Here is a 23,714-nt window from a genome sequence, read left to right as displayed (position 1 = left end):
GATCACTGTGAGTGCGGCACGTCTCGATCTCCTTGTCGTGCCATGAAAGCGTTCTCTGGGAAGTGCTGAATTTTGCTTCACAGCCGAGGAACGTTCTAGTGGATAACGGAAAATTTTCCCGAGTTGTGGACACTTTTTCCGGGGTGACGGAGTTCATGGAAATTGAGGAAAATAACGTTAAGTTGTGGAAAATGGTCAACGAGGCGCGGATAATTTTGCTTAGTCATAGATTATTTTGAAGGGTAGAATATTTTGGTCAGATGGTAGGATAACGAAATTCTTTTCGATTGTGGAAATTCATTTAAGTTATGGAAAAGCTTCTCACTTTGTGACTAACTTCTTCAAAACCACAAAAAATTACAGTGGTTGTTGGAAGTTCTTGAATCATGGAAGAATATTCTTAGGTGTATATAACATTCTATTAAATTTGGGAAAATTCAACTGAGTCAAAGTGAGTTTTTCCGAGTTGTGGAAAATTTCTATTTTTATTCTGTGTATCATTTCCTTCCATCGTAATAATCGTGTTTGATTTAAGACGAAATCACCATAAGTAATATGGAATCGTTCTAGATCATAGACAGTTTGCTCGAGTTATTGAAAATTATGCACTTTCACACAAAATCGTGGAAAATTCTCATCGTACTTAGAGTATAGAAAAATCTCCTTAGTCAAAGAAAATTCTATTAACTCATTGAAAAGTCATTTAGTCGACATAAGCTTTTCTGAATTGAAATCGTCTTTTCTTTAATCACGATAAATTTTCCTTGGTCATGGAAAACTCTCTCGAATAATTCTTATCGATCATGCAAAATCTCTTGAATTATAATAAACTTATCAAAATCGATTTTAATTATTCTGAGTTACGGAAAATTCTCTTCGAATCGTCATGAATCACAAAACGAATTTCCACGTATTTAAAAACCGTCCTCAATTCGAAAAAATTCTGGAAAATTCTCTCGAATAATCCTTATCGATCATGTAAAATCTCTTGAATTGTAATATACTTACCAAAATCTTTTTTAATTATTCTGAGTTATGGAAAATTCTCTTCGAATCATCATAAGTCACAAAAAATTTCCCAAATGGTGGAAAACTGTTCCCAATTCGAAAAAAATTCTTCTTGGTCGCATAAAATACTCTGAAACCATAATACGAACTCTGTTCACCAAGATATATTCGTAACAAATGTACTTAGCACTTGTACTTAGTACTTTAGTACTTTTATACTTTGAACAAGTTCCTGTATCAAATTCGTTGCGTAAAAAATTGAACATTTCGTTTAAAAAATTATAGTTCTCCTCTACATCTCCTCCATCTCTGAAAATACTATTTAAACCATATTATGTACCTTCCTAAACTCACTTCGAAAGTAAGTAATATTTTCCATTATTATTTAAAGTAGCAAATGTAAATAGTTAAACAGAGTTCGTGATGCACACTGTGCATTTACCTAAGCTGTAGAAAATTTCCGAAACAGTCATAAATCCTGAAAAAATTGCCATTGATCTACCAAAATTCTCCTTGATCGTGCAAGTTTCTGCCAAAAGTTGATCTCATAAAAAACGTAGCCAATTCAAATACAACGGTTGAAAATTCGCCTGAATCATGCAAAATTTTCCCGATTCGTGCGCAACTTTCGCAAGCTACGTAAAACCCTTTCATAACCCCCGGTTCCCTTCCAAACAGCTCCTAACTTACATCTCGGGCCAAACTGTCCCTTTACCTCGCAAGTTCGTACAATATCCCGCCAACCGTGTACTTTTCTCCGTTGTCCGTTCCGAGCTAACACAATTAACCGGGCCCGGAACTTCCTGTTAAACTTGCTACACGGGGTCCACTGTCAAACTTTCCCTTTCTTCGCCCCTCTCCTGCCCCCACCCACGCACTCCGTGCCCCCATCGTCCGCCATTACGCCGGCTCCCTGTTTCCGGCATTCTAATGTTATTTAGCGAACTTGCCGCTTAATCGACGTGCAACTTCGTCGGTAGTTGCAAGTTATAATTAACGGGAGTCGACTTCCGGCTCATGCACAGCCCAGTCTCTCGCGGTGGATCGACACACATAATTAGAAATTCCGTCTGGCAACTCAAAATTCCGTCTCTGATTACGCCTCGTTTCCCTTTGTTCCATGCAACCCGTTGTTTTGCGAAATTTCCAACAGCCGGGAATTAATTAAACCTTCGAATCCTAATCCCAATAATGATACTTCGCCACAGAGTTCCCCGAGGGACCCTAAGGGACGAGCAGGGGCCAGAGGGTGCATTTATAATTTTAAATCGGGCACGAGGGGAACGGGGTTGAAATTTCGAAGCCTCTGCGATCTAGAATCGAACCCCTGGCTGGTGATCCAGGTGATCCAATTTCGATGGAAACTTCGGTCACGATGGGAAAAGTTGGTAGTCTGATCTGCTTGGGTCCGGAGAATTTTCCAAGCCTGTAACTCATCCTCGAGGAGTGGGTACCGAGTTTGTTGTATTTTCTCCCATCGGTAACGAAGGGTGGAGAACTTGCTGAGATATTAATTTAACCGGCGACACAGTAATGAAACAGAATAATTCGAGCCCTCTGCCTGCAAGCGAGATTAATCCCCAAGTCGTCGTCTCCCTCTGCCGGCAGTTTGACGAAGTTGAAAATGATGAAAGTTCGCCGAGTGTCGTCGCGAATATTATTTTCCTCCAGTTTATAATCAAAGCTTCATTAATCTTCGTCGATACCTACTTATGCATATCTAACCCTTCCTATGGCCTGTGCTGATGCTTCCAAACTCCTGACCGAGTAATTACATTAATTAAACCGCCTCGCCAAAGGGCATCCCACCATTTTGTTCGTTTCGTGAAATAGCGTAATTAATCGAACTCGTCGTCGCTTTCCATACGATTTTCCCAATTTTTCTTGCTGTGGTATAGTCTCGAAATCTATTCGGCAATTCAATTTCTTGTGAAACGAGGAATTCGTAGTTGATCTTGAAATTGCGTGTGAAAATTTCTGCGGATTTTGGTGATCATTTGAAATAGATTTGGAATTCTTATATTGAACTGGTTGATATTAATTATGATCGACGTATGAAGTGATTCTTGGGATCGATATTTATAAAGTTGATATCATTTGCTGGAGAAACTGCGAACATTATGACTAAAAAGTTGTAACTATAATGGACGTAATGGGGTCATACTAAGCTGTAACTAAAATCGGATGAAATATATTATGCTGAGGAAAGATAAATTCTCCTCTCCCCAAAGTATCAAATTCTACTGGAGATGTTCCTTTCTTTTTTCCACCATTTCACGTTATCGGTATAGAACGCAAGTGTTCAATTTTTCTTCCACAGGAATTGAAAATAATTATTTAATTATTTTTATACATCCTGTCGTTGATCAGTGAATTATTTTTTAATATCAGCTCCCGGTTTGAAAAGCGTCGGAAAATTTACTGCTAATAAATATTACGAGGTCAAATGCAGGAGTAATTTGCATATTAAAATCCAGCATCCTCCGACGAGATGAAGTTTGGAATAAAATATTGCGGGGAAAAAATATTTAATCCTCCATATTAATCACCAATACGATTCAATAATATTCCCTTTCCAAATATTAATCTCCTCCGTATCTTCGATAAATTATTTTTCATCCTTCAAGTGCTTATTTCATTTATAATCTCTGAAATCACAGGATTGGAATATTTCCAGCCAAAGCAGAGAGGTTTTAATTCCACTCATAAAACAAATTGAAGGCCTCGGTTATAAAGCTAATATTCGACGGTTCTGTCGAAAATCACCCAGTCAGCCAGTCAATCGTGTGTCAAAAGGACGTACATCAGCGACGAGGATTTCCATGAAAAACGTCTGCAAACTTCCTTATAGCCACTGGAAAATTCATCGGTTCACTCGTTAATCTTGTCGTCTGACCGTGTTTAACATCGATGATACATTGATCTTACTTGAGGATCGACCGATTCCCCAGAGGGATATTCGAACTTTTCCGTCAGGCCAGCAACTTGCTGGCGCAGCTCCTTAATCGCCCGAAGGATCGCTTCGAGTGGCCAGGACAACTGGGTCAGCCCAAGTACACACGTAATTAAAGAGATTCCATGGGCAAACGAAGGGTCGCATAGCAGAACAGAGTGCATTGTCCCTATAATCAACGATTCCGGGTTCGTTCTCCTAATCAGTATCGCGTTTCACCGTCTTGGTGTGCCAGCGCAGACCGGATTCGATGAATCTTCAATCAGCGAGCAGTGCACTCAATCTGCATCGAGTAGTTACCGAGTAACCGGCACTTTGACGGGGGAACCCGATTGGACCTGGCTGAAGACCGGTGTTTGGAGGAGGTAGTTCCTTGAGAAACTCGAGGATTGTTTGTAAAACGAATCACGCTGGCTCCTGTTCAACGAGTTTGATTGGCGTTTGTTGAGGTGGTCCGATTGAAATATTGAAATGGGTGGACCGAGAAATGCGTCAGCATTGGGTTGGTATTAAAGATCTTCCCTTGCTGAAACTTGCGAGTTCATCAATTTCTTATGTGCTTCGGGAACACGTGTACATGTCTGAAAATTTTAAGCTATGGGATTGTAATTAGCTATTCTGATCTGGGAATTGGAATTCGGACATAGAATACAGAGTCAGAGTCTCAACTCTGAGTGTACAAATCTAAGAGCTTTGGATTAGGTATTCAAATGTTGAAACCAAAATCTGGGAATCTAAAGATCTAGGGATCCTAGGGGTCTGGGTATTTAGGGTCTAGTGGTATGGAGATGGAGAATCCATGAATTCGAATCTGAGGACTCGAGGATTCCAAAGCTAAGGAAACAAATGTTGAGACTCAAACTTGGAATGACAAATTTATAGTTGAATAATTTATAGTTGAAGAATTTGTAGAGTTATAGTGCAAAGGTATAGTAGTCATTGGAAACGGTGGAGAAACTGTACAGATGTTTATTTAACGGGTGAACGGTTAGAACTGGCCAGTTTAGGGCCACGCAGATCACAAGACATCTTCAGAAAATGGAAGACAAGAGACAAAACGTAGGGGAAGGGATCACTTCCACATCGCTAGGATGTAGAGTTTACTATTTAATTTTACTACAGCACCTATTTAAATTAAATAATTTATCCATTAATTTTGGTCCTCAGTTTCTCTACAATAAATTAAACTTAAATATTTACTTTACTATTTAGTTTTTACTACTACAAAAGTCTCTAAAATGAGGATGATTAGTATACAAATGTAGCAAGACAAATTTAAAGGTCCAAATCGATGATTCCAAATTTGCCAATCCCTAGTAAGGCATTTAAACATAACCTATCGTATTTGAGAATAAAGGCTTAGAAAACTCAAACTAGGTGTTGCGTTCTGAACACTGCAACTCTTACGGTGGGAGTTTCACGGGGTTTTAATTATTAATTAGTTATTTAAATTCGTTCAATTAATTCTTTCTGCATTGAAGTTATTTGATTTATATATTATATGTTATAAAATATTTTGGCGAAGTAAATAAAATCAATAAGTTAAAAATTATTTTCTCTTATTACTTGAGGAGTGATGGTATTACTTATAACTATGAAGAAAAAGTCCCCATTGTGAACTGAGTTGAACAAAAGTTTATTCCTTGATTAACAGGTTAATAGAGCTAGACCTGGTTAGACCTGGTCGAACTAAATAGTTCTGATGTGTGACTGTCTCTCGCGCTAAGTTGATCGTCGTGGGTCTTGACTGATGATCTAATCGTGATGCTTGTCTTGTCCTTCTAGGGATTTTTAAGAGAACTTTCTCGTGCCTACTATCTCTGTGGTTTTATAAGTTTCATATGTCTATTGATTAGTTGGTGTGAAATGTGAGTGGTGAGTTTCTGTCTTCCTATTAGTTGTGAATAATATTGGGGCTGTGTGATAGCTTTGGCATCTTTCTGTGGTGGTGGATGTTTAAATAATTTGGATCCTTATGCCTATCGTCTTAAGGGTGATTTATTGACCCTTACTAAGGTTCACCCAAATGTTGACTAGGTGATAACGAGTGTATACGAATCAAGGGACACTGGCAATAAGGACATAAGTCCTCCACTTAACTTAGGGTTGCAACAGTAGAAAAGCTCAAAAAGTAAAGATATGAGTTTGGAAACTCGAATTTGAGCTTGTTGGTGGATGTTTAAATAATTTGGGTCCTTATGCCTATCGTCTTAAGGGTGATTTATTGACCCTTACTAAGGTTCACCCAAATGGTGACTAGGTGATAACGAGTGTATACGAATCAAGGGACACTGGCAATAAGGACATAAGCAGTCCTCCACTTAACTTAGGGCTGCAACAGTAGAAAAGCTCAAAAAGTAAAGATATGAGTTTAGAAACTCGAATTTGAGCTTCTATACCTAGAGATTGACACTGGTAATTCAAATTTAGGGACTGGTTCCATATTGTATGATTCCATATCTATAATCCCTAAATTTAAAACCCTAAATTTGGTACCTAAATCTTAATATTCTGACACTGATAGATATTAAACGAAATATGAAATTGTAACAACTGGTCCCTCACAGTTACGAAACAATAAATTGTGAAACGTAACGTTCATAATAACTCCGAATTTCTAAATTAAATCAAGCTTGAAAAGTTTCTAACTCAAAGTGACTTTCTGCATCGTCTGTTCAATCGTTAGGTCCCTGCTGCAGAGGAAGAATCTTTTGTGATCGTGATGACGCTGGTAATTCTCGAAATTGAAAGACAAAGGACAAGAACCGGGTTCTCTTGGTATTCAGCGAAGGCCACCAGCCCTCTTGCTTTGGCCCAAAGGCTAGCGACAGTGAAGTGCGAGTTTTCAGAGTCCCGATAGCCCTTCTTAAACTGTATTAAGACTTCGCCCGGTTTCACGCCGTAAATTCAGCTGCACAGTGCGCTTCTTAATAGACGTATCGTCGAATAGACTCTAAGACGATTACCAAAGCCGGCCAACTCGCGTGCCTTGGTTCCGCAAACGAAAACAGCCTTTTCCAATTTGTCCCTGTGTCACTGCCTTTCTTGCCACGAGTGCACTCCTCCTACCAAAGAGGATTTCATCCTTAAAGTGGGTGCATCTTTTGAACGCGCTCTGCTGGCCAGGAAAACGGCCAAGCTACTAAATCTCGAGCACTCTTGCTACTCGAGATGGCAATGCTGTATTTGTTGGACCGTTTAAAGGCCATTGGTACTTTCCCATCTTCCTTTGGATCACTTTCTATTAAATTTCTTCGTACTGGGACCTAAATAACGATCAGAAGACTCTGAACTTAATTCAAAATTTCGGTACAATAACAACTTTGAAGTATTTCCACTTTTTACATCACGAGAGGAAGGTCTACTAGATTCTGGCTTAGTTAGGATGATAGATGTTACAACATTTCGTATTCTGATCAATGTTCTGGTCTGTCTTATCCCCCAGTAGAGGAATATTCATTCTCACGTCCTTGATCTTCTTCGTTCGTGCATGCTTTTGCTCGTGTGCTATTTGTTTCTCTGTCTGGCCAGGCTTGCTACATGTTAGGCAATGGCCTAATCGTTCACGACTTGCTGGTGACACGTGTGACAAACATTGGATGGACGGGTCTAGCTTGATGGTGAGTTCGCTCTTAACGGTCCTGTAAGACGTAACCTGGACTTTGCCAAGCTTTGATCCGAGCTTCAATTATATGAGTGATCACTATAAACCCAGACTACCTCCAAGGCTCCCTAGCTTCGACACAGGGATAATCGCTTACGTGCAAATTGTTTCTGCCTGGCAAATAGAAGGAGCTGCTCCTGTGTATATATTGATATAATAACAGGATAAATTATAATAGTACTCTTTTTATTTCACTGTAATTGTGTCTTAGCCCAAGTTAGAGGAGTCTTGAGGCAACGAAAGTTATTAAAGCTAGTAATTAACCAAAGTTTGGGACAGACTGATGTGTTCCACAGATGTATCGACTATCCAAGTAACCATGGTGACCATCAACCTAAGATTTCCCTAGGTTCCTCCAATATTTATCAGCCATAACGTCAACGTACTGTGAGCAACTAGACCTGTGACAAGTGGATAGTTACTCTGACTAGATAGAGGTGTTAAAACCTAACTGAGGTGCTGGAACTATATAAAGACAGGGTTTTAGAGTCAATTCGTATAAGATAAAATTTGAAGAATTCTTGGACTTGACCAACGTTGATCATCTTAAAGAACCAATCAATCTTTATTCCTTACATTTGTGTAAAGTAGTTGGCACTGTCTAGATCACGTCTAGTGCTACGTCACTGTATCTCATTCCATTTTGCTATACCTCGTTTACTCTTTTGATTATGAACACTTTGCAGTAGAACAGATCATTTTTGATCCACAGTTCCTCTAGCAAATCTGGCCTCTGTGCTAGATAGAACACGATGCAATTAAAATCAATTTTTTCTTATTTTAAAGAACCCGTCGAGGTCAATTTTGCATAATACATAATATTACAATATTACATAATGATAATATTATAATATTACATAATGATCTTCATCAAGCTGAAAGTATCTGAAATCTGAAATTACACCCTGCACACAGATCAGAAGCTTTCGACCGATAATAAAAATTCTTTCATCTTACAACACAAATGACTGACAATGAGAATGAGTAGACCTATTATATTATGACCAATCGAGGACACTTCTTATGTAACATAAGCAGTACGTGTTCTTATGAGATAGATTAGGGTCTCTTGGTAGACACTGGTCTATCTACATTGACACTGGAATCTAGGGCGATAAGGTACTATGCTTCCACGAGAAGAAGGCTCATAGTATTTACATCCCCTGCTGTTGAAATTCGCTGACACTCTTATGATCATAAGCAGTTGGCATAACACTGCTATTGGCATAAAATGGTGACGAAGCTCATCGACGGGCCGTAGCAGAACCTAGCAAGATAAGATAATGACAGCATATGCATAGTCCCCCGATCTAAATGTTAACTATTAAGAAATAGAAAGCTAACATCACGATTGGAAGACTACGCCGATGCTGCCATTATCCTATCTATGTTTCCATTACCCTATCACAACGGTTACTGCCTGTGATCACAGGAGTGGGGAGGACTGTTCATCTGTAGTGGGGATATAAACACGCTGTGCCTCCTTCTCGTGGAAGCACAGTAAGTACATACTTGGATCGTCACGATGAATCGATATTCGCTCGTTTTGGTTTCAGAATATCGGTGATATTCCGAGTGAAGTCGGCAAAAGCGGTGAAGATCACAGACGGTAGTCTGCTAAAGCGACTGGGCATCATCGTGATGATATTCAGCGTGTTCCTGAGCATCCGGACGCTGGTTGCACCCCCATTGGTGATAGTGGCACGAACGGCGGACGATCTGAAGGCTTATCTCTGCCAGACCGACTGGTGGGATCACAGTTTCACTACACGTGAGTGCTTTAACTCTGCACCAATCCACCTGATGCACGTTCCTTTTTCGCGTCTGGACCCTAGGGCGGAACGCTTGTTATCGCCCGCTCCAATCGATTATTGCACTTGCAGAACGGAGTCGATTCGATCGGGCAGAATGATTCAGATTAACTGGCCATTAGATTGGAAACTTTAGATTGGCATAGGTTCTCGATTAATGGACTCGGTTGTTCGGTACTTTGAGCAGGAATTCAGGTAACTTGGTTTAACTGAACACATTGAAGGGGGAGAACAGTTTGGATAACCGAGCCAATAGGAACTCAGTGACTTTTCGAAATATTTGATACTTTTTGTTCAGCTGGCCAGAATTTTATCTATATAATTGCGTAATTACTCCTTTGTTTACTAAAATAAGCAGAATGAAACTTTATTATATTATAGGTAATGCGAATTTAGTGAAAGTTCAGTTTATCTCGGAAATTGTCTAAAATTCGCTTCCAATAATTAGAATGAAATTATTATCGATTGAGAATTGAGCTTTATTATGTGTTTTAAGTGATCTGATTATTGGAGAAAATTATTCATATACAGGGATGAATTTTTTACTAATTTTGAGATCAGTAATTAATTTTGAAATAGAAAACCTGAATTTGATAGAATTATTGTAGCTAAGGAAAGTTTGGAAGATCTAATTCGAATATTTTCTCTGTTAACTATTTTAATTTTAATTAAAATTACAATGTGCTTCAACAGAAATATTATTTTATATTTGAGAATGGTTGGTGTAAAAGAAAATTTTAAAAATTGAAAAATTAACTTGAATTTAAAAAAATATATGTTGTATGACATTTTTATGTAGTTATTAACCTATTAATTAGTATTTACTCTTCGTATGATAAATTTTGAAAGAGGAACTATATAAAATGTGTAGTTTTTGTTTAAAAATGACTATAAGAAGTAACTCAAACAAAGGAACCTAAAAATAAAAATTCAACACGAAGAATTGCACGTGTGAATTTTTTACTTTGATATTTAGTGTAAAATTTTGAAACAGGGAATAAAGAATCCTATACTATGCTCTCTGATCTTTTCCCAGTTCTTTTCCTTGAAAATACTGAGAATTACGTGCAACGCGTTGTCTCTGAATATTTCTCTTAATTCTCTGAGGAATAGTGAAAGAATTTCATTTAAGAGAATAATTTTTAACGCATTGAATTATTCCTGCAGAGAGAATTATTTCTAGGAAGCAATAAATTATTACCAGGTGATACCATAAATAATATAGTGTTTACTTGTGCAATTTTTAGATTTAAAAAAATGAAAACTATCGTATATATCGATAAATATTAATTATTTTTTACAACTGTAATTCTGGTAACCTTCTAACTTTATTTTTGAAGAATTCAAGGGACTTTAATCCATATTCTTTGTCATATCATGGATATAAATTTCTCTATTCGTCACAGCAATTTTTAGTGATCAGAGTAAACGAAAATCTGTTCGTGCCGAGTCTGGAAAGTAGAGTGGATGGGGTAATAACTTCCAATTATACTCTTTTATATTATCTGATGCTATTTTCATTGCCTGCCAACAAGCATTGTCGTGATGGAGCACAATTTCATTTCGATTTATTATAACTGACCATTTTAATATTAATTAATTAATTCGTAATTTTTCTGTTTTAACAATTAAATGTTACTAACAATTAAATTTTGCATCGATATCAATTCTCTTTTGCTAATTATTATATTTAACACAATTATTTATTATTAAATATTAATTAAATTTTACTCCATTTTACCCACAATTAAATTTTACCCTCACTAATTATTTAATTTTGCTAGAAGTAAATTTGACACTACGAATTATTGATTATTACTATTAATCAAACTTCACTTTACTACCTATTAAAATTATCGACAAGGAAATTTTACAATATTAATTATTGAATTTGCTATTAATTAAATTTTGCACTACTAATCACTAAATCTTGGTAGCAGTAAATCTGACACTATTAAATTTCACACTACTAATTATTAAAATTAACAATAAAATATGACGCTATTAACTATTCAATTTCCCTAACGATTAACTTTTCCTCAAATTTCAAATTCGAAATGTAAAATATCACACAAAGCTTACTCACGAAGCTTTCATCCCGTACTGTACTGCGAGTATCACGAATATCGCATAATCCTCATACTAATTCAACAGTTTCGTGACCGTTATGCTACACAAAAGTTATGTAGAAGGAATCTTGACAATCTCGACAATACAAGTCACGCGACCTGGGCATGGATAGAATAATTTAATAAGCGACGAAGAACACTTGTGGAAACTGGCAGGTAGATCGCTAGTTGCCTTCAATAAATAAAGCAATGTCCGTAAACCACGATGGATGCATGGTCTCGTTTCCAAGTTGTTCCTGTTGGCCCAGTATTGGCTCGAAGTTCGCGGTTCTGGCCCCATTATCAAAGGGAAATGGAAATTCCACGTATTTCAAATTCGAAATGTAAAATATCACACAAAGCTTACTCACGAAGCTTTCATCCCGTACTGTCTATGGAACGCGGCGAAAGAGATACATAAGGCGTGCTCGAAGCACAGTTTCTTGAAGAGTTGGCACGGTTTCCAAGGGATCTTCTTTTATTCCGGGGATCGTTCCTTCCGCGTTCAAAAGGACGAGAACGTAGGGAATAGGGAAGCCAAAGGGAGAAAATACGAATCTGCTTTGCACTTCGAAATAATTCGATGCACCTGAGAACGTCTGAAAACGTCTTGATACGTCTTGGAAGGCTTGATGTGTCTCGGAGTCTGAAGATATTTTTGAAAATATTTTGAAGTATTTGAAGTTGCTTAGAGATATTTGAATGAAAAGAAAATTTAAAAGCTGGAGGTATGTAGAAATATTTCGACGTGTTCTGTACATTTGAGAATATTTAAAAGGATCTGACAGTAATTGAATATACCTAAAATTATTTAGGGTAATCGAGGGTGTTCATTTGAAAATATTTTAGAGAATATTTGAATGAATTGGACTATGAGAGTATTTAAATTATCTTGTAAGGAATTTGAAATTAATTGGAATCCTTAAATTTTTAATATTATTATCTTCATATAATTATCTAATTTATTTATTTATTAATTTAATAATTTAATTAAGATAATTATATAATTATCTTTAGAATAATTGAAGGTATTTAAAAGTATTTTAGTACGTTTGACAGTAAGCAAAAGATATTAAAAAGTATTTGGAACTAGAAAATATTTGACCTTTTAGAGAAATAATTAAGTGTATTTGAAAATTATAAAAAGAAAATTAAATGTGCCTCGAAATGTTTAAAATATTTAAGACAAATTAGCATATCTGATAGTTTTGAAATATTTAATAATATTCGAGTATTGTTTAAAAAATTTGAAAATAATGAAAAATATTTAAAAGTATCTTAGAATGCCTAAAAATACTCTATAGTATTTTATAAATATATTTAAAGCTATTTGAAGGTATTTAAAATATTTCTAATAATATCTTAAAGTATTTTAAATTGTCTGAAGCATTCTAGATTACGACATAATCTTGAAATTGAGATTAATAATAGAATCGGGGAACTTCGTATAAATTTCAAACCACTTAACATCCTTCCATAGTAACCTCCTACGCGAAACTTGCACTCATCTATCGATTTATAATACTGGTTTAATTGGCTTAAAGTCGACCATAGGGAATTTTGATAGACGATATTGCCTCCCAAGGAATAGCCACTAAGTTTGCACAGTGAAACCAGCCCATTCGATGAACGATGAATTTATTTGATCACCGATAACCCAGACGTCTGTGCACTTTTGTCGAAGCCTCATAGAAATGGAAATTTTTTTAAGAAATAACCGGTCGGTTTCATTGGATAAAGGTTAAGGTGATCGAATGGCTCCCATCCGGGAATAACGCCAACGTTCTAACAAATAAAAGCTTTCAGAATTTATCCCCTTGGCTACCATCCAGCACAAAATATTTCAAGTCGCTGCAAGGAATTTTTGCTGTTTACAGCGGTATTTTGAAATTAAAAGCAACACTGTTCGAATGAAATATTACAACCACATTGATAATAATACCTCGTAAAATCAACGACTTCTGAGACAGGAATATCTGTTCCATTCTTTCGTGAAATAACAACTAGTGGTGATGTTGACTTCTTAATTCTTAAAAATTAAAAATAACGTTAATAAAATTAAAAATTCAACGTTAAAAAGACAAAATTAAATATTAAAGAAATGGAAAAATTGCTAAGAAATTAATTTTTGCCATTAAAGAAATGATTAAAATACAAGTTTCTTGGAGAAAATAATAATGATCAACTATTTTGTTGTTTTCTTTTTTCCTCGGAAGAAGCATTCTTATGTTCTGGAAAAATATTGTAGATATAAAATTATCAATTTTAAATATTTTTCGTCGAATTAATCTTTCCATCTTTAAAATGGCCGTCGTACAATAATTTCACTTCTTCAGCTTATCCAACAGAATTTATTCATAGTAGGAAAATTCATTTCTGTGAGAAATACTGAGATAACAAGAACGATGCTCACAATTGAAGTATCGATTGAATTGTTAAATCGGTAACAGGGGATGGAGACACATCGTTCAATCTTCCCCATACGACGAAGAAACTGCTTGACGGCATTGCAGAATTAGTTTCTGAAAAGAGAGACAGTCCAATTAAGTTATGCGATTGATGCAGACTGATGAAAGTTATCGTTTAAAAACTCTTTGACAGAAACACGAAATAAAATTGGAATTGTACCTCCAAAAAGAAACCAAACATTAGAAAAAGAATTTTTAGTAATCAAAAAGTACTTAAAATAATTAAAATTAATACAAAATGTGATGAAATAATAATATTCTAAAAGTACTAAATCAATAAAAATAACAGAATATCGATAGTAATTTTGAAAAATGAATAAAATAGTCGAGAAGATTGTTATCAACGAAAATCTTCGTAATAAAATAATTAAAATAATAAAATACTAATACAACCCCAAGATAATAAGAAAACTAATCTAAAAATATATTATTATCGAAAGAAATTAATATAACATAGCAGAAAGTCCAATTATAAATAATAACGAAACAATAAAAAAATTTCGACAGTTCGAAAATCCCAAAAGAAAAGGTAATGATAGGAGAATTAATAGGATACCGCCGGAAAGCTCGGTAAAAATATTGAAACGAACAAATGGATGTACAAAAAAAAGGAATCCTTCATCTTCCAGGAGAAAAAGCGTCCATAATGAAACGTTCTCGTTCCGACAACCTTCACGAGCGAGGAAAAAAAAATTCCACATCGCGAATTCCGTCCGAACCGCCTCGTAACGCTCGAAATTCGACCGTTAATGGCGCGCATAAATCTATTTGCTAATAAGGTTGCCGTGCAGCGAATTTATCGTCTCATAATGCCCGCTGGGGGCCGGTAATCCAATTCACCCGTTGCCAGACGCCACCTTCAAAAACAGAACGTGAACTAATTCGATATTTTGCCGGGTAACACGCGGCTGCTTTTCCCCCCACTCCGTCGATTCCTCACTTCCGCGACGTCGGTCCTCTCCCCACTCCTATCGCACGGAAACCACGGAACGCGCGTGACGCGCTCGTTTTTCTGCGATTTCAGCTTCGCGGGACCACGAAAAATGCTCCGAATCGCGGCTTACTTCCGCCGGAAGTTTCATCCTCCTGCCTCCACAGCGTCAGTGCAGCCACGGTTTGTTAACTCGACTCGGGGAAACGAGCCAAAGGGACACGTTTCCCTTTCGGATTAATGAAAATCGAATTCCGTTGTTTTTTACTTTTGATGGATTTTTGCTGAATTTTTTGCTAGTTTCATTCTCTCTTTTATTTTTTCATTTCGGGGTGGGAATTGGATAGGTTCGGGGAGATGGTAGAAATTTTTGGTTGCTCGGATCTATTGTGGAGCACTACAATTTCGTATTTGTTTCGATTTCGAAGAGGGTGGTTAAATGTAGTTATGGGGTATTGACAGATTGGATTTAGTGGTAAATGGGAAATGGGAATTTCGTAAAATATCTCTGTGGGCACCTGTACGATAAAAGGTTTTAATTTTTTCTCATCTCATAAATTTTTCTCTGGTTTGATAGGAATGATGAAAATAGGATTGGATGGTTGAAAATTCTATTTTTTAACGAGGATATATCATCTGTTTGTTTTTTCTTCTATTTTTATTTTTTTATTTTTTTCAGGTTAGGTGTAATTTTTTGTTCGGTGTTTTTATTTGAAAAATATTCGAGAAGAAATGAACGTTATCGATCTTGATTTTCAAATGTAGACTGACGGTAGGTATATGGGGTTGTATGAAAAGCTGGGATTATTTGATCCGTAAAATTAGGGGTGAAGCGAAAGAATAGTAACCACAGTCGTTAGTTTTCATTTCGCGATAGAATTGGCTAAAATTTCTTATACCTTCTCTCTTGTTCCACCTTTTATTTGCAAAGGGTTTGTTTGAACTTCTGTCGACGTATATTTGGACTCTGCTTCATAGAGGAACGTTAACTGTAGCAAATAATCATAAATTCATTTCCTTTTTCTTCTTTTATTTCCGGAAAAAATTACTTTTACTTCATTTCTAGAAAAATTGCTCTTTTATGCTTGAGATACTGTTTCCTTTATTTTCTTAATTTCTATAGAAAATTTTAAAATCTCTTATTTCTCGTAAAAATTTTACAAGCATTTCTAAAGTACAGTTTTCTTGATAATCATGACTTCAGAAAGCTGAGTTTTCCAGTAATTAAATTCCCGTAAATAACGTTTTCCACGAACTAAAATTTCAAAAATTGAGAATTTTTCATTCGGATAACTTAAAATTTTTCGTCTCATATTTGCGATAATCAAAATTTCACTATTTCAGTAATAAAATTCGTCATACTGAATTCTCTTGTTCAAAATTTCTAAAATTAAAAATCGAGGTATTTGAAGTTCTAGAAAATGAAACTTCTCAGAAGTAAAAAATTTTTAATATTTTATTTCATTTTTAAATTTTCTCTTATTCGCTCGTTGCTACTGTATTTTCTTTAACTCGGCGTTTACGTTTGAGAAAACGATATCATCGAGAAAGGTATCGCGTCATCCAGTTTAATGAGTCCCCGCAGTGTTTCGATATCTCTCGAATTCGAACGACGCTTCGATATGCAGGGTATCGTGGGATCTTAATTTCGAAATGCAGATCAAAACGACGTTACTCGAAAGAGGATCTACTGATCGGATAAAGCTCTGGGAAGGGTTTGGTCGCGTGAAAAGGCGCGGTTGATCTAAACCATTCCAGATAATGGCTGCTGATATAAAATGGCCGTCGTTAGCCACCTAACCTCGCTTTCTGCGGGACATCGAATTTTTTCCATTTTAACTATGTCATTTATTATACTTACGACAAAAGCAGTTTTCTTATCATTCCGTGATATTAAGGCTCACTCGGAGAATTTTAATCAATTCGAACAATTGCTATACACGCTTCAATGATATATAACAATGATCATTGAGCTCTTATTTAATTTTGGAAATTAATATCTGTTATTAAAATAAATATTTACGGTAAGACCAGATCAATGGACGTCATTATAACTGTACGTGTATCACAAATATTACGTAATTTGAGGAAAAATACACAATTTATTCCCATTTCGATAAATTATCTTGTATGTTGATTCTCTCTGTTCAAGGCGAATTTAATATCCATTAAGCAATTCTTGTAGGGCTCACCTTTCTGAAAACGAAGCCGTGATCGAAATTGCTCTATCATCGCCAGTTTTCGAAAATTGTGAGTTTTTCTAAAAACGCACGATTTTTGATTGAAATGAAGTATTATGCGAAAAGTAAAATAGGTTAGACGATTCATTCTTATTTTATAAATTAGGTGAGAGTATCCCGAGTTTATCAATGTCCATAACTATAATTATTTGTGCTTCTGAATAACTATAATTACTTATGCTTCTGAATAACTATAATTGGTCACCAAAGGTTAAAAATAAGCCCCGAGCACACTTTCTACGCATATTCTTGCATTTTTACAAAAGGTTCTGTATGTGACACTTATAATGAACATCCTAATTTTCTTGCCTTTTGTTTAATACTTTATTTTACCCAAAAATCTTGCCTTTTCAGAAAAACCCACATTTTTCGAAAACTGACGACAATAGAGCAATTTCGATTGGAGATTCGGTTTGAGGAAAATAAACTCTACAAAAATCACCTAATAGATATTTCAAATTGGAGAAAAGGTTGAAATTTGTTAGACAGTATAGTTAACGCACGGATCAGGTCACGTTATTTCCGTAATTTCCCGTTGGAATTTTCGATTGACATTAAAATCTACAGGCTGACAGGAATCAATCATTCTGTTCATAAAGTCTGGTCTAAAATTCCATGAACGTCGAATCAATTAACCGGATGATTAAGCATCACCAGGTGTTGTCACTTGAAAATGCTGATCAATTTCGTTCCACTAACACCAACGATGCTCCTAGTATCCTCCCGGAAAATTGTTAAAAAGAAATATTTATATTTTTTAATTCATTTTTTCATACATACTATATAATATTTATATAATATACTTAACGTTACATATAATATTTACGTATATAATATATGTTAATAATACAATAATAAAAATTATAATAGTAGATATAATGTAAAGTAAAATTCTAATACATAATAATATATGATATACAAGATATACAGGGTGTTCCAGAAACGGTAGTACAACCGGGAGAGGGGTGAAGGAACAAATCGAAAAAAGGAATTTAATTTTTTCATTCAAAGTGGATATTCAAAGCCGATTTTCTTGACAAGTATATATATAATGATAATAATAGTAATAGTAATAAGTAATACGTATAATATAGGCTAAAATCCTAAAAAATAGAAGAAAATGGAATGCATGTTCTGACATCTTTAAACAACCTCAAATAATTGAGGTTAGTTTTCCTTAATGCCTTCGCCTACAATATCGTGCGAGACTCGTGGTAAGGAAATCGGGTCAAACGTGAGTGTGACGTGTGAGAGACGTGGTTTGTAAATAGGGTCTAACGTAAACAACACGGGCCAGGCTCGTGATCAATTTTCGTCGTTGTCTTTCTGTCTCAGTTGCGTATTATTCTTCGCCACGTTAGGACGAAATGGTTAGACATGTGACTAACTTTTTTGTTGATCAAACTTCGACAGTTTTCGAACGAGAGTTTGGTTAGTAATATTTATTTTACATCCTTACAATTTTCTCACTGTTCTAAGAGAAATTTAGAATGGCTGATAGAGTGGTCCGTGACCTATAGTAGAGGAATCGGTTTGAATGTTTACGTTGAACATAGAGTGAATACCTGTGAGTGTGGTTTTGTGTGTGTGAGCGTGAGTGAAGTTGAATGAGTGAAACTCATTTGTCCTATAATTGTACAATATAAATATAATGTGATGTTTATGAAGGAAAAGTTAGTTATTTATTATAATATAACTGGTTCTTTGGATATGGCATGAGAACTGGACAGGATGTTGATGATTTTCGGATATGAGAGGTTAGGTTCGACATTAGGATTCTTGTGGACTATCACATTCTTATTACTAGAATTATATGTAGCTTTAAGTAAAACAGGGAGAACATATTTTTTTGTAAATTTGATGTAACAATCTGAATGTATTATTTCACTGAATTTCATATTTCAATCAATGGAGGGTAACGAAACAAAAAATGTGACGTTGTTTATCTCGTTGAAACTTCAGCGAGCAATAGAAGATTGTTAAATACCTAGTCCCAGTCAAAGGAAATAGACTGCCATGGAAATGCTGCCTTTGCCCGCGTTACTCTGTACATCAAGAGTGCAAACATTCGTAGTCAAAAATCCACGGTATTTTTTTTCCTTTTTTTTTTTTTAACGCTCGGGAGTAAATAATAAAACAGAATAAACAAAACCGTGTATGAAAGAGAGTGCCGCCATATCGACGAGGAAAAAAGCACCGCTTATAACCTGCGCGGATACTTTGCAGTGACTGCTCTCACGCGGCAAAAGTAGTAATCATAATAAGTGATATACGTTTAAATATATGTACACATATGTGTGTGTGTTGTTCTTATCATATATATTCGAGCTTCATTTTTATTTTCAAGTAATTTAGTAATTTTTTGAGAAGAGAAATTACACGTCCTGCATAATCAGTTGGTGCTATTTTGAGGTTAGGTTGGCAATTTTCGACGGCGTTTATTAGTAAATATATTATAATTCTGTTTTCTAATAATAAATTAGACTGAAATAATATATATTAATTTATAATTGTATTGCATATCTATTTGAATATTTAGAAAATATCACAGTGATATATAGATTCATTTTGATAAAAGCCTCGAAAATATTATCTTTGATCCTCATATTCACGCGTTTATCTCATCATCTCCTTTGTCATAAAAACACCTTTCAGTTGTTTTAAACACCTAACTATCCAGCATATGATAAAAAAGATGGATATGCAGGTACCTAATATTCTAGTCAATTTTTAAAAATTCCTTCTTTGATACGTTGCGTCGCTTCGAAAACTCAGTCTAATTCAATGTTCTTAATGTAAGCAGCACATCTGGCTTCGATATGGTTCCTGCACATAGCTATTTCCGTGTTTAGCCTCTCTAAAAGTTGCCAAGCTTTTTCGTCTTTCCAGGCCAGCGCATTTTTCGTAGACGCATTAGCGCGAGAACTTTCTTGATGAGGAAAAACAACCTTTTCTGAGGCTGTTTCTGCCCCTGTTGCCTGCTGTCACTGCTCCATTCATAACCTTCTTCCTCCTTTTGGGTCTGGGCTAAACGTGCGTAGAATAACATGGTTGGATTGCAGATGACAGGTGTTAGAATACTCCCTAGGGAATTTTGGGCGAAGAATATCTAACAACGTTCATAATCCTAGTACGAACTGGAAACCTGCATTCATGTTACTCGATCGCGTTTTATTCGCAAATTAGTAAACGATAATTTAAGACTTTAGAATTTTTATCGAGAAGATACAAATTTATCTAAATAACGTAAACTACATTTCTATCGAGGAAAATTAAAAAATTTCTTTTAGAAATGAAAAAAAGCTTCTTGGTATAAAAAGAAATTTAATTAATTAGTTATTTAATTAATTGCTGAGAATTATTTATATTACAAATTTTATATTAAGAATCATCGAAAAGACTAGATGATGGAGAAGATAAAAATTTATCTAAATAACGTAAACTACATTTCTATCGAGGAAAATTAAAAAATTTCTTTTAAAAATGAAAAAAAAAACTTTTTGATATAAAGAGAAATTTAATTAATTAGTTATTTAATTAATTGCTGAGAATTATTTATATTACAAATTTTATATTAAGAATCATCGAGGAGACTGAATGAATGGATGTAGGTTATATTATTTCGATGAAAATTGGTAGCGAATAAAGCTCAAAGAAGGCACTAGTTGGTTTTGTTCCCTTTTTTCTTTGTGGCGTTATTCTTATACGGTGAATACGAGACGTTTCTATTGTCGCGTTTGATAAATTAAAATGTAAAATTGCATACAAGTGTTCCCTGTTATAGAGTGGTAAACGTGATTTTAAATTAATTTGCATAAACATCGGAACGTCTCGTTTGAATTGCAATTTTTATTCGACAAAGATATGTTTACCATGCGTTCCCTTTTAATGGAATCTGAATCAAAGCAAGTAACAAGTCGTACAATTATAAATGAACTCGCAGTTATGGACGATTTCGAACAATCGCGACTAAATAGAAAACCTTTTTCGATCGGATCGTTTTATTTAACGAAGAATAGTTTATTCAACGATGCTTTCATGTACCTCCGTGATTGGAGAAAATAACGAGAGGTAAACTGCATAAAACGTGACATGAGATTTAAAGGCAATTTTAATGCTAGCATGGATTTCTATCAATTTTATTACAAAAAATGTTACAATTCCATAATTAAAATTAATAATACTTTTTCTTTTACATATATCAATTATAAAATCTGCAATCTCTACAGACGTATAAAATTTCCAATATGTGGAAATCGAAGCATTCGAAAATTAGTTTATTATGAAATAAAAACGAATAATTCCGGGAATAAACGTTTCTTAATTAAAAAATTATTTTAAATTACGAAATGTGACAATCTGAAAATTTAGAAGTTAAGAAATTTAATAATTCAGTAATTTAATAATATAGAAATTTGAAAATTCAGAAGTTAGAAAGTTAGAAAGCAAACGATCTAGAAATTTAGGAATTCAGGAATTAAGAAATTAAAGAATTTTAAAATATAGAACAAATTTCGAACTTGTCAGCAGTATTTCCAAGAAATATAGGCAACTGAGGTAAATTAAATTGTGTTATTAGGGAGATGTCTCTGATAATCTCGTCAAAGAACAGTCTCTATTATTTCCCCTAAGATTAAGCATCAAACGAGTAGGAAATTTCACGTTTGCGAATTAACCGCGGAAAATAGCGGTCTCGGATTTCTTTATCCTTCAGACTACGCAATATCATGGCCGTGTCACATACAATCCACCGAGAGCAATCTGATAGTGCTGCTATAGTAGAGCAATTCTTTTCAGGGGGTTACGAACCCAGCCAATTTCTTTCTTTTCCCTGTTCTATTTTTCACGGATATCAATACTCTGTTACGTAAGGTGGCAACCGTTGAAGCCACACAGCGATACCATTTTATCAAATTCGTATACGTGCAAAAGTAAGCGAGCTCCGGTTATCGATAAGACAGCGTGATTGAGGAACACGTAGCTGCGATAATTGGAATCCCAAACGAAACAACGATCCGTTTGATCCGAGAATAGACAAAGGAGGCCCACCTTTAAAAAGAGCAAACCAGGAAACGAACGGGGCAGTTTCATACGAAAGACGAGAGAATACTGTAGGAGAGTAAAATTCGATCAGCTATCGAGAATTAATATTATTTAACCACTTGTGCTACCAATAAATTCACAGTTGCGGTGCCGTGCGCTACAGTGTAATACGCCGTAAGGTGTCACATTGACGCCGCGAGATGCTGTAAAGATTCTGAAATATTTTCAAAATATCGATGACACTATGCGAAGCCATGCACTTTGGAACTGTAGCTCGAGAAATGAACGATCTGGTTATTAGTCGACGTGCAGCCCACGTCATTTTTATTTCTGCGATGAATGCCTATCGACGTGGTGTACACGTCGCTGGCGGTTTTGAAACGAAAGCATCTCGACGTGCGTGGCACGTCTTTCTAGTGGTTCTAGGTAACACGTTAAACGCTACGCCGATTCATAGGGACCGGCGCTAGACTTTCCGTTCAGACCTCGGCAGTCCTTAGGGCCCAAAAGGGCCCGCATGAACAGGGCTAACTGTGGCGTGAACGGAACGGCACGTAAAATCGGCGTGGTGTTTAACGTGTTAATCCAGCCATCTCCTCTCCTCGTCTTACACACGAGTGAAATATTTTCGGCATTTAAGAATAATAGTATCTAACTTTTAGATGGTAATAAAGAGTAGTTCTAGAAGACCCGTTGCTATCTTCTAACAGCCAAATCCTAAATGCTTAGTATTCAATGTTCAGTTCATGAGTTTCTATATTTATTTGATTATTGTGTATTATTGCTAAACTTCGTTATTACCTCGGGTCACCGGGTATGAGGAGCCATTGAGAAGCCTAATTTAGGGAAACTGGACTCCAGCACTTAGAACTTGGCTGGCAATGGGTTGGAGGAGTCCTGGCCATTGCATTGGTTTCGAATGACCCCGACTTTCCTAAACTGACCTTCCTAAACCGAGGATGACACAGCCGCGGTCACCTCTCGGGAAGAGACACTCTAAGGGTCTCACCCTGATGAAGGGGTTTCCTTCACCATCGACCTTGGAAGTTCCTTCTTCCTTTGGAGGTCTCCTATTCACGGAAGGACATACTCTTGGTCCCATCAGCTACCAATCGCGAGAGCTCTCTTCGTTTGGCTCACAATGAGTATAAAACCCATGTCGTCGAAAGACAAGAGACACGTCATTAGTTCAAGAGTCGTTAAAAATTGTTAGCGTTCGATTTATAACCGGCGAAGGCTCATCTTTTATATCTAAATACTAAATACTAAATGCTAAATACTAAATACATGTCATTATTATTTATTTAAATAATCAGTGACTTTGTGTGAGTATTTTTATGCCCTCCTTTGACTCTATATATGTAATGTGTATATAATGTTCACATTGCAGAGGTCAATAATGATTTGAATCATCTCCTACTCCTCATTAATTGAAACCATTGGTGAAATCGAATTTTACTCTGACAATAATAACAAAGAAAATTTTTA

At 35.6% G+C, this 23,714-nt stretch overlaps 1 protein-coding gene across 1 annotated transcript in view; it reads left to right on the top strand.

The window, feature by feature from the left end:
- LOC108551553 (probable G-protein coupled receptor 158) overlaps positions 1-23,714 on the top strand; it is a 254,840-nt gene that overhangs the window by 216,272 nt on the left and 14,854 nt on the right. The window contains exon 8 of the mRNA XM_017905767.1: positions 9,182-9,396. Within this exon, the coding sequence (XP_017761256.1) occupies positions 9,182-9,396 (215 nt within the window). The remainder of the gene's footprint in view (positions 1-9,181; positions 9,397-23,714) is intronic.

Source organism: Eufriesea mexicana, unplaced genomic scaffold (genome assembly GCF_001483705.2).
Source record: "Eufriesea mexicana isolate 0111107269 unplaced genomic scaffold, ASM148370v2 scaffold4545, whole genome shotgun sequence".
NCBI lineage: Eukaryota > Metazoa > Arthropoda > Insecta > Hymenoptera > Apidae > Eufriesea > Eufriesea mexicana.
The sequence above is the reverse complement of the archived record's forward strand: the minus strand, read 5'-3'. Positions and strand labels throughout refer to the sequence as shown.